This window comes from Salmo salar, chromosome 24 (genome assembly GCF_965601325.2).
Source record: "Salmo salar chromosome 24, fSalSal1, whole genome shotgun sequence".
In the NCBI taxonomy this organism is placed as follows: Eukaryota; Metazoa; Chordata; class Actinopteri; order Salmoniformes; family Salmonidae; genus Salmo; species Salmo salar.
In genome coordinates, this window is record NC_138314.1 from 9,418,987 (window position 1) to 9,437,338 (window position 18,352).

The following is an 18,352-nucleotide window of genomic DNA, read 5'->3' on the forward strand; positions in this document are numbered from 1 at the left end:
AACACCGCTGCGTTTAAAACTGTCCCATCAATATGGCAACTGTTAGTCTGAAACAAATCAAGGCAATTCATTGAATTTACCTGATTTTAGCTTTAATTAGTAGGCGATTTCATAACTACTTCCATGCTGATGTTTTTGTCATGTGTTCCTTTCAGTTTTGTACAACAATATAGACAATCCGTCTGAGAAAATGATTGTTAGTTAAACAGTTCCGCAAGACCGACCGACCGACATCTCTGAGACGTAGCTAGGTATTCGTTAAAAATAAGTATGAAAATACACACCTCTAATCAATACAACGAATTAACTATGCCTTGTACAACGTGCGGCTGTATATATATATATATATATATATATATATGTATATGTATATGTATATATATATATATATATATGTCAACACAGTTATTGTCTGACGGTAGAGGGCGCACGCACCTAGCTATTCAATCACAGGCTACAGCCAAAGATTCTTATAACTAAACCAAGATAGACCACAACCCGTCGTTTCAAATGGGAACAAATGAGTCATAGTGGGCAGAACAAGCAAGGAAGTGGGCAGAGCCAAGCACGAGCTAATGAGATTCTATTGGCGCGTTCTAGCAAACATTTACATATTTCCTTTAAGGAACGCCTGTAACGTGTGCACTAACTCAATTCGCCTTTGCATTCTGTCAACAACAAAAAAAACAGCAAACTGTATTGAGATCAGATGTTTCATCGATGAGAAAATGTGCAGAATGTCGGCTAAAATACATCTCGTTCCGTCTTCTCCCACCGCCGGCCACTGGGCTTCCTCTCACTAACATATTTGAAATTGAGTGGAAACGCCAAGCGGAAGCTTCACATTTATTCATCCGGTGAAATATCTGAATCATTGTTCTATTTGTGCAATAGGCCCCCATTGGCCTAATGGCATACATTTTGTAGCAGTGCAGCACATTTGTTTTGAATCAAGCAATAGTACAAATTTTTTTTTTTTACATATCCCCTCTGATGTAGTCAATCCTTTATACTTTTATTTAAACCCACCTAGTGAAGATCAAACTCCCGTTCAATCTAACCCTCGAGGTGCGGAGCACATGCCACTATAAACAAACTACTTTTCAAAAGTTGTGCTACTACACACATTTGGGATCAGAACATATAAATAAATGGGTTTATGTCAATGTGGGCATTCCAACACTTCTCTCCCTCCCTCACCAGACTGCTTATTACGCAAACCCAAGGGCTTATCTAGCAGCGAGAGTGTGCGTGTCTGATCCTCTCACACTCCGCAGCCGGTGTCTGGCTGTTTGGGATGGGGAAGGTTTCAAATGCGGAAGTTTCCACCCATAACGCTGCCACCGCGAAGATGAGGCTTGCAATGACATCTGCGCTAGCAGCGCTTTAGGAGAAGTTACCATTCCGCAGGGAAACTGTTGCTGTACCTCCGCGGAACTGGAGTAAACTTCACATGGCGTCTCTGGCGAGCGCAGAGCGACGTGCGTTCGCTCTGAAGATCAACAGGTAATGTTCGTCTCTTTCACACACCTTTATGCCTTTTGCATCAGGCTTGATTTGAGTGAGCTGTGTTATGCCAAAGGACGGCGAGTGTATTCCTAAACGGACAGCTACATGTTGTGAATATATGTTAATACTGTAGGCTAGGCTACTCTGTCATGGGTGGGTTGCTTTCCATCAGTTAAACACTGAGATATTTGCTTTAATAACTATCAATAATAATTCTCTATGAATAAGGATATTAAACAGAATATTAAACATAGGCTTTTGAGTGTAATAAACCAATCACACATTTTGTTATACCATCTTTAAAGTAGTAAACTAACAATAAAACCCTATTCCATCTACAGTAGCGCTTTTATACTGTATTTCCCCTCAATGAACAAAAAAACATGCATATTTTCTGTCTACTTACAGCTCATTGAGTTGATGCAAACATATTTTTGTCTGCTTCATTTCCTCCTCATTGGGTATGTTTCTATATCTGGTCTGTATTTGATCATTTCCCCTCTGCATGGTGTATATGAAGCCCATCTTGCAGGCCAGTCGGAGATGCTATAAATTAAGGGATGTATTAGTCATTGTTCCTGCTCTGACACACTGACCAGGTGCAGAGGAAGTAGTATATGTGAGACCATTGTGTGTCATGCCGTTAGGCCATTGATCAAATAAATACATATGTCCCATGGCCCAATAGACTTCTATAACTTTACATACAAAAAGGAGTAACTGTGGAGCTGTGAAAGCCCTTGTATTGAGTAACCCATACCTCTTGCCGTTTCTGAACATTTTGTGGCATTCTAACATGTATCCAAATCGCCAACCTAGACTGAACTATAAGTTACATTACACATTAATCAATGTGTATCCTGTCCATTTAGCTCAGTCGCTCACCCCCTGCCTTCAGTATGCTGATGAGACCTACCATTTATTTGATTGTCAGTTTGATTGAAGTGGAGAAGATGGGGCAGCATCTCCTGTGTAATAGGGCTGAGGTCAGCTGCTGAAAGGCAGAGAGCATCTTATCTTGCTCTTTGAATGAACTGCTATGCCAGCTAATGGTCTGGCTCTGTCTCTACAGCCTATATTGTCCACATGGGTTTTTGTTGCTGACCATAGCTGGTCACCAACCTGTAAAAGTTCAGGTGTGTGTGTGTGTGTGTGTGTGTGTGTGTGTGTGTGTGTGTGTGTGTGTGTGTGTGTGTGTGTGTGTGTGTGTGTGTGTGTGTGTGTGTGTGTGTGTGTGTTAGGGGTGCATGATATGGGAGACTGTGTGAATCAGGCCTTCATGGTCGATTTGCTGCAAAGAAACCACTACTAAAAGACACCAATAAGACTTGCTTGGGCCAAGAAACACGAGCAATGGACATTAGACCGGTGGAAATGTGTCCTTTGGTCTGGAGTCCAAATTGGACATTTTTGGTTCCAACCGCCGTGTCTTTGTGAGACGCTGTGTGGGTGAACGGATGATCTCCGCATGTGCATTTCCCACCGTAAAGCATGGAGGAGGAGGTGTTATGCTGTGGTGGGGCTTTGCTTGTAACACTGTCTGTGATTTATTTAGAATTCAAGGCATACTTAACTAGCATGGCTACCACAGCATTCTGCAGCGATACGCCATCCCATCTAGTTTGGGCTTAGTGGGACTATAATTTGTTTTTCAACAGGACAATGACCCAACACACCTCCAGGCTGTGTAAGGGCTATTTTACCAAGAAGGAGAGTGATGGAGTGCTGCATCAGTTGCCTTGGCTTCCACAATCCCCCGAATTCAACCAAACTGAGACGGTTTGGGATGAGTCGGACCGCAGAGTGAAGGAAAAGCAGCCAACAAGTTCTCAGCATATGTGGGAACTCCTTCAAGACTGTTGGAAAAGCATTCCAGGTGAAGCCGGTTGAGAGAATGCCAAGAGTTCAAAGCTGTCATCAAGGCAAGGGTGGCTATTTGAAGAATCTCAAAAACAAATCAAAATATATTTTATATAACACTTATTTTGTTACTACATGATTCCATATGTGTTATTTCTTCATAGTTTTGAGGTCTTCAGTATTATTCTACAATGTAAAAAAATAAAGAAAAACCCTTGAATTAGTTGGTGTTCTAAAACTTTTGGTGTGTGTGTGTGTGTGTGGGGGGGGGGGGGGGTCAATGCAGATAGTTCGGATACCATTAATTTACTATTTAGCAGTCTTATGGCTTGGGGGTAAAGCTGTCTCGGACCCTATTGGTTCGAGAGCTGATGCTCTGGTACCAATTTCAATATGAATTAGATGAATTATGCAGCCCTAGTGTGTGGGTGGGTGGTGGTTCACCCCTAACAACAGTACATGTGTCACTCACGGAGTTTGACAATTTCTGCCGTTGTGTGATGATGAAAAGCTATTGTTTACATTCTTGACGGACAATTTATCAGCCATTTGTATTTTTCCAAATGTGAACACGTTTCATATTCTGTTTCGTTGAATGAAGTAGGCAGGCAGTTTGGAAGTAATATACAACATATCCACTCAACCCTTTTTGGTTCTCCACTGTTCGTCCAGTCCACTGTAGCATGTCATACATGCACGCAAACATACGCATGCAAAGATTAGTACATTCCTCGTTCTCTCTCAAGATGGAGTGAGAAGGAAATCCTGCTATTTGACACACAGTTGTTTCACTTCTCTTTTCACTTCATGACTGTTTTAAAACAGGAAATATTGGTTTCTTACCCAAGATAGAGGAGGAATTCAAGATAAGTGCAAATACTTGCTCTGTAGGAAGAATGTCAATGCTATCCTCTCTACTAAGCAAATGTATGAATCAATTAAAATGTCAATGACATATAGACAGTGTTCTTAGGTCTACACCTGATATTGTCAGTTAAACTCTGCAAGATAAGCATTATACTTTGAGTAGAGTAGTGGTAGGATAGCAGACCAGTATTGATTTGGGGCCCTCCTAAATGCTTGGTCTGGACCCTCTACTTACTCAGGCCAGATTCCATCCTCCACTCTCTCTCCTTGGGGCATCATGGGAAAAGTATCCTGCCAGCTATTTGATGTGTTTGTGTCTGTCTTATCCCTCCTCCCAACCCTCTTCTGGACAGGAAGCTGTGCTCCGATGCCACTGATAGGACTGACTGGAACCCATTTAGTCTGCAGCTGGAAGCTACTGTATGTGGGACACAAAGGGGACATCTCAATAGTCTAAAGTAGTTACCCATCTGCTCTCTTTCACATGAACTGACTTTTTAAGGAACTGGATGGGTGAAAGACACTTCCTGGTGGGCAATGCATCAGGTATCTATATAGTTTCCTCCATGCCCATGTTTTCAGATTAGTGCGAATGAAGTAGAGAAGTCGAGGAGAGGAAGGTACTTCCGACTATTATTGAGATGCACCCAAAGGATCACCCAGCTCCAAAATAATGAGTCAATGGTAATACCAGCGTGTGGGTGGTTGTAACAGGGATCATGACTGGGCCCGTTGGCTGAATTATAGGTTTAGCTATCTGATGGCCCTGAGCCTGACAGCGTGAGCATAGCTGTTAGTGATAATAGCCTACAGTGAGGAATGCTACAGAATGATCCAGAAATGCTCAAAGGCACACTACGCCACTATACACATGTGCCGGCCTGCCACATAGTATGCAGCCTGGCATGGCAAAAAAGACAGAGATTTTTCCTGTCAGCAAAACTTACCCTAAGGGCATTTCCATGTAAAAGGACTCATGAGCACCAACATCGGAAGTTCATAGGAGTGTCAATTCTGTTGTCAAATGAAACCTAAGAGTCACATTTTTTGTTGTTGAAATTAAAGCATACTGTAAATACATTTTTCAACTATCTACCAGAGAAAGTCTTAAAAGGTATTATAAATACTTAAAAACACAATAATGTTGACGTAAAGACTCCTGCCAACTAATACAGTATCAACACTTATATTTAGTTCTGGAGAAATTATTTGCCTTGTGCAAGTTTAAGAGACATTGCCCTGTGCCTTAAAATTCTGTTACCAAAAAACCCACATCTTTAACATATTTTCTGACTCTCCAAAGAAAAAGAAAATGTAACTCGGTACAATAGTTTGTCTGAGAAAAATCTGTTATTCTCTGGCACACTTAGTTGAAATCACAACAGCATGATATCAGTCCTGTCCATGGGGGAGCTATGGAGTTAACAGGGTAAATACACTTGCACTGTAAATTGTTATTTGGGTTCTGTGAAGCAAGACAGATGCTATATTTGACTGTTGTTGAGTTGACTATTGTGGAAAGGACAAATCAAAGGGGGTTGAGTCCGTTGCGTGTTTCCAAAGATGTTGCCAACATTGACTCACTTTCTGGGTGTCTGATCTTCAATTTTAATAGTATGTTATGGTGTAATAAGGTGTTAGGCTAGCTGTTTCAACACCTTTAAATACTGTTGTTGACTTGGTTACAATTCCTCTTGTCAGCAAAGAGAAAGGGAAGTTCTACCATTTTTGGGAGAACATCAACAGCCTACCACACTGTGTCTTAAAGGGGCAATCTGCAGTTGTTACATCAATTTTTTGACTAATAAATGAATGATATGTAACCCATTTGATTCTTGAAGAATATAACTTATGTCTCATGAGCTTAGTTCAACTATCGTACCCCAACAAAGTGTATGTAAACAAACACTATAGCCTCAGTCAAAACATGGTTAAAACTATCATTTTGATATCATGGATGGTCAGTCCTTGGATCCATAGCGCTGTATGAATTTGAGTGGTTACATTTCTCCAGCCCCATTCTTCAGTTTTTACTGAAACAGAGCCAGTGAGTATGCTATGTTATTGTTACAACTGCAGATTTCACTTTTAATGAGATGGAATTAAACCATGCTGGGCTGACTGTTGTGGCCTGCCTGGCTTTGGCCTTTCACGAAATCTGTTACTTCAGGAAGTTTTGGGCCCTTGTGTTTCTCAGTAGAGTTATGCTGGACGTTGGCTTGTCTCACTTTATCATGCCATATTGCGTGTGTGTGCACATGGTTGTGTGGTGTGTGTGAAAGGTGGAGTAGTCTGCTTGTGTTTTACGGTGTTCTCTATTTAAACTAACTCTTGACCTCGGATAACCACTTTTGTTGACCCTTGTGTATGGAGTTTAGTCAATGTGCCTGTCTGTATATGCCTTGTGTTAGCGAGTGGGTGGGGGTGTGTGTGTGTGTCTGGTAGGAGTTGTGTATGGAGTTAGTGAGGTGGCTGTGCCTAGCTCTAATTTGCGATCATGCTAGTTGCATATGCCCCTAAATATTTTGCTGTGTGACCTGACATTTTTAATATTCACCCAGATAATTCATTGAATGACAATTCTATTTTTGCCATTGGGAGCAAACACTCTGACTGTTACATCTGCATCATATTTGACCTGCAGGGAAAGTCACTACATTGTTTAATTTCACATCAGATGTGAGAGAAGAGAGATTTCAGGAACTCTTGTTGGAGGACAATGGATAATATGTGTGAAATGCTTGATAATGTACGTGATATCAACAGAGGTATATTTTCTGGGTGATTTTAAATATTGACTGGCTATCATCAAGCTGCCCACTCAGGAAAAAACTTCAAACTGTGACCAGTGCCTGCAACCTGGATCAGGTTGTCAGTCAACCTACCAGGGTAGTTACAAATGGCACAGGAATTAAATCATCAACATGTATTGATCACATTTTTACTAATGCTGCAGATGTTTGCTTTAAAGCAGTATCCAAATCCATAGGATGTAGTGATCACAATATAATAGCCATATCTACGAAATCCAAAGTTACAAAGGCTGGGCCTAATATAGTGTATAAGAGATCATATAATAAGTTTTGTTGTGATTTATATGTTGATGATGTAAAGAATAGTTGCTGGTCTGTGGTGTGTAATGAGGAGCAACCAGATGCTGCACTTGACACATTTATGAAACTACTTATTCCAGTTACTAATAAGCACACACCAATTAAGAAAATGACTGTAAAAACTGTTAAATCCCCTTGGATTGATGAGGAATTGAAAAATGGTATGGTTGAGATGGATGAGGCAAAAGGAATGGCAATTAAGTATAGCAGCCCAACTGATTTGGCAAATGTACTGCAAATTAAGAAATGATGTGACTAAACTAAATAAAAAAATTAAATAAACTACACTATGAAACAAAGATGATAAATTATATAAAGAATGATAGTAAAAAGCTTTGGGGTACCTTAAATGACATTTTGGGGAAAAAAGCCAACTCGGCTCCTTCATTTATTGAATCAGATGATGGCTCATTCATCACAAAGCCCACTGATATTGCAAACTACTTTAATGACTTTTTCATTGGCAAGATAAGCAAACTTAGGGATGACATGCCAGCAACAAACGCTGACACTACACATCCAAGTATATTGGACCAAATTAGGAAAGACAAGAATTGTACTTTTGAATTCCGTAAAGTCACTGTGGAAGAGGTGAAAAAAGTATTGTTGTCTATCAACAATGACAAGCCACCAGGGTCTGACAATCTAGATGGAAAATTACTGAGGATAATAGCAGATGATATTGCCACTCCTATTTGCCGCATCTTCAATTTAAGCCTACTAGAGAGTGTATGCCCTCAAGCCTGGAGGGCAGCTAAAGTCGTTCCGCTACCCAAGAATAGTAAAGGCCCCTTTTACTGGCTCAAATAGACGACCAATCAGCCTGTTACAAACCCTTAGTAAACTTCTGAAAAAAATTGTTTGACCAGATACAATGCTATTTTACAGTAAACAAATTGACAACAGAATTTCAGCATGCTTGTAGGTAAGGACACTCAACAAGCACAGCACTTACACAAATGACTGATGATTGGCTGAGAGAAATTGATGATAAAATGATTGTGGTGGATGTCTTGTTAGACTTCAGTGCAGCTTTTGACATTATCGATCATAGTCTGCTGCTGGAAAAACGTATGTGTTATGACTTTACACCCCCTGCTATAATGTGAATAAAGAGTTACTTGTCTAACTGAACACAGAGAGTTTGTTCTTTAATGGAAGCCTATCAAATATAATCCAGTTAGAATCAGGAATTCCCCAGGGTAGCTGTTTAGGCCCCATGCTTTTTTCCAATTTTTACTAACGACATGCCACTGACTTTGAGTAAAGCCAGAGTTTCTACGTATGTGGATGACTCAACGCTATACACGTCAGCTACTACAGCGACTGAAATGACTGCAAAACTCAACAAAGAGCTGAAGTTAGTTTCAGAGTGGGTGGCAGGGAATAAGTTAGCCCTAAATATTTCTAAAACTAAAAGCATTATATTTGGAACAAAACACTCACTAAACCCTAAACCTCAACTAAATCTTGTAATAAATAATGTGGAAATTGAGCAAGTTGAGATGACTAAACTGCTTGGAGTAACACTAGATTGTAAACTGTCATGGTCAAAACATATTGATGCAGTAGTAGCTAAGATGGGGAGAAGTCTGTCTATAATAAACGATGCTCTGCCTTCTTAACAACACTATCAACAAGTCAGGTCATACAGGCCCTAGATTTGTTGCACCTGGACTACTGTTCAGTCGTGTGGTCAGGTGCCACAAAAAAGGACAAAGGAAAATTGCAATTGGCTCAGAACAGGGCAGCACGGCTAGCCCTTGGATGTATACAGAGAGCTAATATTAATCATATGCATGTCAATCTCTCCTGGCTGAAAGTGGAGGAGAGATTCACTTCATCACTACTTTTATTTATGAGAGTTATTGACATGTTGAATGCACCGAGCTGTCTGTCTAAACTACTGGCACACAGATCGGACACCCATGCATACCCCACAAGACATGCCACGAGGTCTCTTCACAGTCCCCAAGTCCAGAACAGACTATGGGAGGCACACAGTACTACATAGAGCCATGACAACATGGAACTCTATTCCACATCAATTAATGAATGGAAGTTAATAAAAGGGCAGCATGTTTCAGACCTTACGCCGTGTACACATCCCAAATTTGCAGTCCGCTGCGCTGGAAGTCATTCATTTCAATGGGGACGTCCACAACGGAGTGGCATCGCAACGCCCCCATGCGTCCAAGGCTCAGTTGCGAAACGCATGCCGCATACTTGCGTGTAGGCAGTCATTGTAAATAAGAATTTGTTCTTAACTGACTTTCCTAGTATAAAATCTTTCCATTTTTCCAAACTCTGCGTTGTCTTCAGTCTGGCCAGATTCTGTCAATAGAACAGGAAGTTACCTAACCACAGAACAAGATGAAAATAATTCTGGTGTTTGGCGATGGCTTTATGGGATAGCTAGCAACTTATAAACAATATAATATATGCCATTTAGCAGACGCTTTCATCCAGCAAACAGTTAACCAATCCTGTTAATGAGTATTTTAATAGTAATGTTGAGTAATTCAACATTGGTTGTTAAGCCAATTATATTATATGACTGTAGACAGTAACTTCAACCTAACCTAGCTTTTAGCTAGCTAGCTAACGTTAGCGGCTCTGTGTAAGCTAGCTTGACTTGCTAGAAACGAAATAAAAATGTTTCTCCTGTCTTGAATGAAAAGGTGATATTTTGCAATTTCTCAAAATAAATGCGATCTATTTTCCAGAGACAGGCCCTCCTCTGTCTTGCGTAACAAATACTTGGCCTACACTTGTCCAACCAGTAAGACTGCGTGAAAAAGACATTATGCCCAACCGAATTTCGTCCATTTGTGTATGAGGCTTTAGGCTGTCTCTGGGTTTTACAAAACAATAAACGAAGGAAGCATTTATGTATTACAAAATTGCAACTAATTTACCAATCACGTAATTTTTTGTGTTGTATTCTAATTGTGATTGGTCTATTAACCTTAGATGCCATTTTGAAACATCTAAAATACTCTTTTTCTAATCTGTAACAAAATGATGAAGGCAAAGGGCCAAAAACATTGTTTTACTGTTAACACAAAAGAAGCACTTGTTGCTGATTGTTCTCTTCACTTCACTTTGCTCCACCATGATGGTTGGTCCTTTACAATGCAGACCGTTCAAAAGCCCAAACCATTCAAATGGTATGACTCATATTAGCAGAGTTACATTTTGTATTTCTATCGTGGATTTGCGGGTCACATCATTTCATAAACCTTGTCGCGGGCCATTTTAAAGTCTGCTACTTGCGGCTGCTAACTATTGGTTAATAACAAACAACCTTGTTCAGTCATGTTAGAGCTGGCTAACAAACTTGTAACCTGCCCAGCCCAGTAGGGTTTAAGATTACACTGGAAGAAAGGAAAGGAGCTGTGTTTTCGTTTTCCACTCCTGCTACTAAATGTTAGGTTTTAACCTTAGCAGCAATTGTACAAAACTACAGTAGAAGATACGGTATGGACGCATGATGAGTTGATTTGGATACTGTACAAAATATACTGTACAAGCATGCAATCGTGGCTTTGTATAAGGGCTTATTTTGATTCCAGCCGTAACATCTTAACTCCAAGTTGTATGTTTACAGTTGGTCTTGTACATATATTCGCCAACCCATGGAACATCCAGTTCAGACTCAGATTCCTTAGATGTTCATAAAGGTGTGGCGAATACCAGAGGTACTCTTAGAATGACCCTTGTACTCTTCAGTATATGCAACTCTCCTGGCGAACAGCAGTGGTGTTATCAGTGTTTTATGCCATGCCTCCTCCTGCATAGTTTACCTAAATAACAGTTTTCTAATTTGAGTGAACTACCCCTTTTAACAGGAGCTCGCTCTCTTGCTTTCTCTCGTGCTCTCTCTCTCTCACATACTGCCTAGTCTCATTCCATGTGGTCACTGAGCCTGTTAGGAGGAACTGCAACCACATGGCTCTGAAGGTCATGACCTGGGTGGGATGCAGGCAGGCAGTTGGGAGGAGAGTAGCATGCAAATGAACACAGAGCAAAGTCCAACCAGTTAGTGCCACAGCCCAGAGCCACATACACCATACAGTGTGGTAAACACATCACATTTTGTCCAAATTCACACTTAAGTCACAAGAGGAAAGTTGACAAAATGGTATGAGAGGTTAACTATAAACTGTGACATAAAACTACCACCTCAGAGTTTCTGTTGGCTAGCAACACATGGTAGTCCTGGGGTTGAGGTGCCCACGAAATGATGTTGGTTGGAGAAGGGGTGGAGGTGATCATTTAGTTGCAGATCAGAGCTATCCTAAACAATGGTCACAGTGAGTTAATGAACACAGAGCAGTAGCACATGAACAGCATGGGGACTGGGGGAGAGTCAGGGGCACTGACCCATTTGGCAGTGTCCCTCAAAGATTCCCAACTCCCAAGTTTTTCAAGTTTTAATGTCACATGCACAAGTACAGTGAAATGCCTTTCTTGCAAACTCAAAACCCAACAATGCAATAATCAATAACAATATATTACTAGAAAAAAAACATGAGAAATAAGAAGAAATATGAAGAACACAATAAGTAAGTAAGCATACTATATACAGGTTCAGTTCCAATACCATATTTACAATGCGTAGGGATACTGGAGTGATGGAAGTATACTGAAATAAAATATATGCTCAACATGTAAAGTGTTGGTCCCATGTTTCATAAGCTGAAATAAAAGATCCCAGAAATGTTCCATATGCACAAAAAGCTTATTTCTCTAAAATGTTGTGCACAAATTTGTTTACATCCCTGTTAGTGTGCATTTCTCATTTGCCAAGATAATCCATCCACCTGACCAGTGTGGCATATCAAGAAGCTGATTAAACAGCATGATCATTACACAGGTGCAGTTTGTGCTGGGGACAATAAAAGGCCATAATTGATTTTGCCGAAATAGGTCTGGCATATTCCCATGTTCAAGAAGCTTTCCGTTTTGATTGGATTATTTTGGCAAAAAAACGTTAGGCCTACCTATAGAAAATAAGAATAAGAAAAAACTCTGCGTCTCTGCCCAGCCTGTCAAGAAGGGCCAATAGGATGTTTAGCCTGCTCTCCAGGCACCATCTGAAGCCAGAGACTGTTTCAAAAAATGTATTCTAAAAATAAATTAAAAGGCAGTAATAAGTCATTTTTCATTTCATTCTAAGTCATATGCAAAATGTATAGACTATAATGATTTAATACAACAAAATGTTGTTTAAATGCTTAGCGCTTTATGTCGGATCCAAGATGGTCTAGCAGTGCAGACGTGGTTTGTCGTCCTCCTGTGCACTTTTTGTCTTTTAAAAAAATATATTTCAATTTATTTTCAATCTCTTTTCCATTTTTTAATCAAATATACCTTCCAGTAACCCGCCTCACCCAATGTGACACGGATCCGCTATTTTTTAGACCTTATAGCCAGAACCTCTATCAGAAGCTAGCCAGCTAATTAGCTACTAGCTATTTAGCCATTGTTAGCCACTGCTAGTGGCCTTTCCTTCTGCACAGACACCAGCCGTTTTCTTTCTATAGCCTGGATAATACTTGCCTTCATCGGACTGCTTTCTTCACTACAAAGCCGGATTCCTGCCGTAAACCCTGGACCATTACTCCTGATCATCACAGCTAGCTAGCTGCCACCGAGTGACCCAGCCCCGAAGCTAGCCCTGAGCCAGGTCCACCTCCCGGCCTACTCTGTGATCACCCGACTACTCAGCCGATGCCTCCCGGACTCTACCCTAACACGGCTAGAATCCACCACTCCACCGGATCCTTTGCCGTAAGCTGTGGACCTTTGCATCGGATCATCGCTGCTAGCTAGCTGCTACCGAGTGGCTATAGTGGCTTAAGCCCCTGCCCCGAAGTTAGCACCAGTTAGCCGCGAGCCAGGCGCATCTCCCAGCTAGCAAACAGAATAACTACAATTACCTCTTTCGCCATCTGGTCTGGACCCTTTGTCGACATGGCGCCCCGCCGTACCACCACGACTGGTCCGCCGACTTAACTCCATCCGCTGTGCCCTCAACCGGCCTTTGCTGGACATCGGAGCAGACGCTTCTACTTATCCCGGCCTGTTAACTTTAAACGCTGTGTCTCCCGCGTGCTAGCTTAGTAATGACTACCCTGCGGCTTCCCTGTTCCATCTATTGCTGTTCACTGGACCCTATGATCACTTGGCTACATAGCTGATGCCTTCTGGACTGTTCATTAATCACGGTACACCATTTTGTTTATTTTTTGTTTATCTGTCGGCCCCAACTCAGGCCCTGTGTGTAGTTAACCGACCCTCTCTGCCCATTCATCACCATTTTACCTGTTGTTGTTGTCTTAGCTGATTAGCTGTTGTTGTCTTACCCGTTGTTATCCTCAGATAGTTCTCCCAATCAACACCTGTGATTGCTTTATGCCTCACTTTATGTCTCTCTAAAATGTCAATATGCCTTGTACACAGTTGTTTAGGATAGTTATTATTGTCTTAGTTTACTGCGGAGCCCCTAGTCCCACTCAACATGCCTCAGATACCTCCTTTGTCCCACCTCCCACACATGTGGTGACCTCACCCAGCATAACCAGCCCGTCCAGAGATGCAACCTCTCTTATCATCACTCGGTGCCTGGGTTTACCTCCACTGTACCCGCACCCCACTGTCGTGTCTTTGGCTATGCCGGATTAAATGATATGACATGCTATTATATAAAATCATTTTTCTGTAATTAATATTACCTGATTAAGCTAATACCCGTCTGTACATTATGCCCTGAATCTATTCTACCACGCCCAGAAATCTGCTCCTTTTATTCTCTGTCCCCAACGCACTAGACGACCAGTTTTGATAGCCTTTAGCCGTACCCTCATCCTACTCCTCCTCTGTTCCTCGGGTGATGTTGAGGTTAACCCAGCCCTTGCGTGTCCCCAGGCACTCTCATTTGTTGACTTCTGTAATCGAAAAAGCCTTGGTTTCATGCATGTTAACATCAGAAGCCTCCTCCCTAAGTTTGTTTTACTCACTCCTTTAGCACACTCCGCCAACCCTGATGTCCTTGCCGTGTCTGAATCCTGGCTTAGGGAGGCCACCAAAAATTCGGAGATTTCCATACCCAACTACGACATTTTCCGTCAAGATAGACCTGCCAAAGGGGGTGGAGTTGCAATCTACTCCAGAGATAGCCTGCAGAGTTATGTCATACTTTCCAGGTCAATGCCCAAACAATTCGAGCTTCTAATTAAAAAAATGTATCTCTCCAGAAACAAGTCTCTCACTGTTGCCGCCTGTTATAGACCCCCCCTCAGCTCCCAGCTGTGCCCTGGACACCATATGTGAATTGATTGCCCCCCATCTATCTTCAGAGTTCGTTCTGTTAGGTGACCTAAACTGGGATATGCTTAACACCCCGGCAGTCCTACAATCTAAACTAGATGCCTGTTACGCACGCCTCTAGAAAGAGGGAACGCAACACCCTGCTACAACTCAACTCTCCTTGTTGTGAATAAGGTAGGGAAGTGTTGGTGTGAACAAGTATGACGAATAGGCAGAGAATACCGTTAACAGGGAATTTATTCCTTCACGTGGTAAGGTTTGGGAAAAAGGGGCTGGACGGAACCAAAGCAAAGAAAGTAAATATTTAAGCCCCCTCTCCTACCTTACCTGACTACCCACTACTTACCTATCTAGCACCACCTGGTGCACTAACCAAAATACAGGGGATGGTCCGCCCAGGTCTTTCCTAGTGTGCATAGACAGCAAACTACTACGGGTATATGTATGCCCGCGGGCCTCTTGCCTAAACACTCCCTAGGTGCCTTCCCCTTCCCCCCTGGGAACAAATGAAACAGAATTACACAAATGTAAGTCAATAATCAAAACACTGCATCCTATTGACACACACAACCAATCAGCTCCCTCAGCAACAACGGACACAGTACATACCAAAATTCTTGGAAACAACCAACATGCTATAACCCTCAGCCATTAGCCTTGTCTCTCAGCAATCATCTCCCTTCTGAGCAACAGAACTGGGGCTTATATAGCTTCAGAAGAAGTTAGTAATTGGAGACAGCTGCGTCCTGATGAGGGGGCGGGGTCAGCTCTCCAAACAATCAATGTTGATTGCCCAATCAGCTGCTCGTTGAGAACTTCAGGAATCCATCTCCTGAAATACATACATGATAATACACAAACCACAACAGACACTGGGGAACGTAACACGCCCAACACAAAAAATGCAAACCTACAGTTTGCAATAACAAAAATCAACGCTTCCCCAGTTACTAAACCCGTGATAGAGCGTCGGCAACCACATTTGCCGAGCCCTTCACATAGGCTATCTGTACATTATATCCTTGTACAATCAGAGCCCACCGCATAAGGCGGCGGTTCTGATTGTACATTTGCTTTAAGAACACCAAAGGATTATGGTCCGTGAAGACCATTACAGGCAAGGCACTGGAACCCACATATACCTCAAAGAACTGTAATGCTAGCAATAAAGCCAGCGTTTCCTGTTCAATTGTGGAGTACCTTGACTGACACGAGTTGAACTTACGGGAGAAGAAACTGACGGGTCGATCCACTCCATCTTCATCTTCCTGCAAGAGAACCGCACCCACCCCCACTATACTAGCGTCTACCTCCAACTTAAAAGGTTTGTCAAAGTTGGGGGCGGCAAGCACTGGGGCACTACAAAGTAGCGCTTTAGCGGACTCAAAAGCATAGTTACAGTCCTGGGACCACTTAAATGGTACCTTCGGACTAAGCAGAGATGAAAGGGGAGCTACTACCGTCGAGAAATTCTTACAGAAAGTACGATAGTAACCTACCATCCCCAGGAATCTGCGCAACTGGCGGCGAGTCGTGGGAGCAGGAAAAGCAACAATTGCTTCCACTTTGCCAGTTACTGGGCGCACTTGACCTCGTCCCACTTGTTTCCCTAAGTAAGTCACTGTAGCCTTCCCAAACTCACACTTGGCCAAATTGAGGGTTAAAGAAGCATTCGCCAACCGCTGAAACACACTTTTCAAGGTGGCGAAATGATCAGACCAAGTAGACGAATGTATTACCACATCGTCAAGATAAGCAGTACAATTTGGTACATCGGCAAAAACAATGTTAACTAACCGCTGAAAAGTAGCAGGTGCATTACACATTCCAAAGGGCATCACAGAATATTGTACGAAGTTATCTGGCGTAACGAAAGCCGAGATGTCAGAAGCTCGAGAGGTCAAAGGCACCTGCCAATAACCTTTTAGCAAATCTAATTTACTAACGTAAGCAGCAGAGCCAATTCTATCAATGCAGTCATCTAAGCGAGGTAGAGGAAAAGAATCAGACTTTGTAACGGCATTTACTCGACGATAGTCCGTACATAAGCGAGACGTACCGTCAGGCTTAGGAACAAGAATACACGGGGAACTCCAGGAGCTGTTACTGGGTTTTGCCATGTCATTCTGTAATAAATAAGCTACCTCACTTTTCATTACCTCCCTTTTCTTTGCATTAACCCGGTACGGATGCTGACTTATAGGAACAGCGTCCCCCACATCCACGTCATGTTCCAAGATGGACGTGCGACTTGGAACATCCTGAAACACAGTGAGAAAACTGTTTATCAATAAGACAAGATCCTTAGTTTGGTCTTTATCCAAATGTTCCATTTGAGATGGTAACTTTTTCAGCATCTCTGAATTACATAAGCGTTCACACTGCTGTAACGTATGGCGTAACTCCAACCCATCCTCCTTATCCTCCTCTAGATACCAGCCAGGCTTCAGCACCACCGCAGCCACACTGGAAACGGCGGGCTGGACAGGCTTTCTTGAGGAGCTGTTGGGAGAATCACGCATATAATATACTTTCAGCATGTTAACATGACACATTCGGGAAGAACGCCTCCGATCTGGGGTCTTTATCACATAATTGGTGTCACTGAGTTTCTTTTCCACAAGATATGGTCCAGAAAAACGTGCTGACAGAGATGAGCCAGGGATTGGCAACAAAACTAAAACTTGATCACCTGGTGCAAAAGAACGGCCAACAGCCTTTTTGTCATAATGCAACTTCATGCGTTTTTGAGTAGAGGAGAGAGACTTTTGGGCTAATGCACCTGCAGCGTGCAGTCTCTCCCGCATCTTACTGACATAATCCAACACATTTTTAGGGGCGCTACTGGGTGTAGGAGATAAGATATGCTCCTTCAAAACCTTTAGCGGACCCCGTGGGGTGTGTCCAAACACAAGGTCAGCAGGGCTGAACCCTAAGGACTCTTGTATTGTTTCCCTAATAGCAAATAAGACAAAGGGCACCCCCTCATCCCAATCAGTACTGGTATCCATGCAATACTTGCGTAGCATTGCCTTCAGCGTCTGATGCCAGCGTTCGAGAGCCCCTTGACTCTCTGGATGATACGGACTGGAGACCTGATGGGAAATACACAGCGTCTTTAACACACTAGAGAACAGCTTTGACATAAAGTTGGATCCCTGGTCAGTTTGGATTACTTTAGGGAGTCCAAACGTAGAGAAGAACTTCACTAATGCCTTCACCACAGTCTTAGCCGTTATTGTCCGTAGAGGAATAGCCTCTGGGTATCGAGTAGCACTGCACATTATTGTTAGTAAGAACTGGTTACCTGACCTGGTTTTCGGCAATGGACCTACACAATCAATTATCACTTTTTCAAACGGTTCCCCCACCACAGGAATCGGGCAGAGCGGCGCACGTGGAACTGTTTGATTCGCTTTCCCAGTGAGTTGACATACGTGGCATGTCTTACAGAATTGGACAACGTCAGACTTCAAACCTGGCCAAAAAAAATGTCGAAGGACTCGGTTATAAGTCTTCGTGATCCCTAAGTGTCCGGACCACGCCTGGTCATGGGCGAGTGACAGCACCTGCTGTCGGAATGGTGTAGGAACAACCACTTGACACACTTCACTCCAGTCACTAACGGTGTCATGAGCTGCCCATTTACGCATCAAAACTCCTGCTTC

General features: G+C 42.4%; 1 protein-coding gene across 2 annotated transcripts in view; it reads left to right on the forward strand.

Moving 5' to 3' along the window:
* The first annotated feature begins 1,238 nt into the window (after window positions 1–1,238).
* dock8 (dedicator of cytokinesis 8) overlaps window positions 1,239–18,352 on the forward strand; it is a 91,481-nt gene continuing 74,367 nt past the window's right edge. For both annotated transcript variants that reach the window (XM_045707154.2, XM_045707155.2), the window contains exon 1: window positions 1,239–1,506. In XM_045707154.2, the coding sequence (XP_045563110.1) occupies window positions 1,454–1,506 (53 nt within the window). In that variant the 5' untranslated portion in view covers window positions 1,239–1,453. The remainder of the gene's footprint in view (window positions 1,507–18,352) is intronic.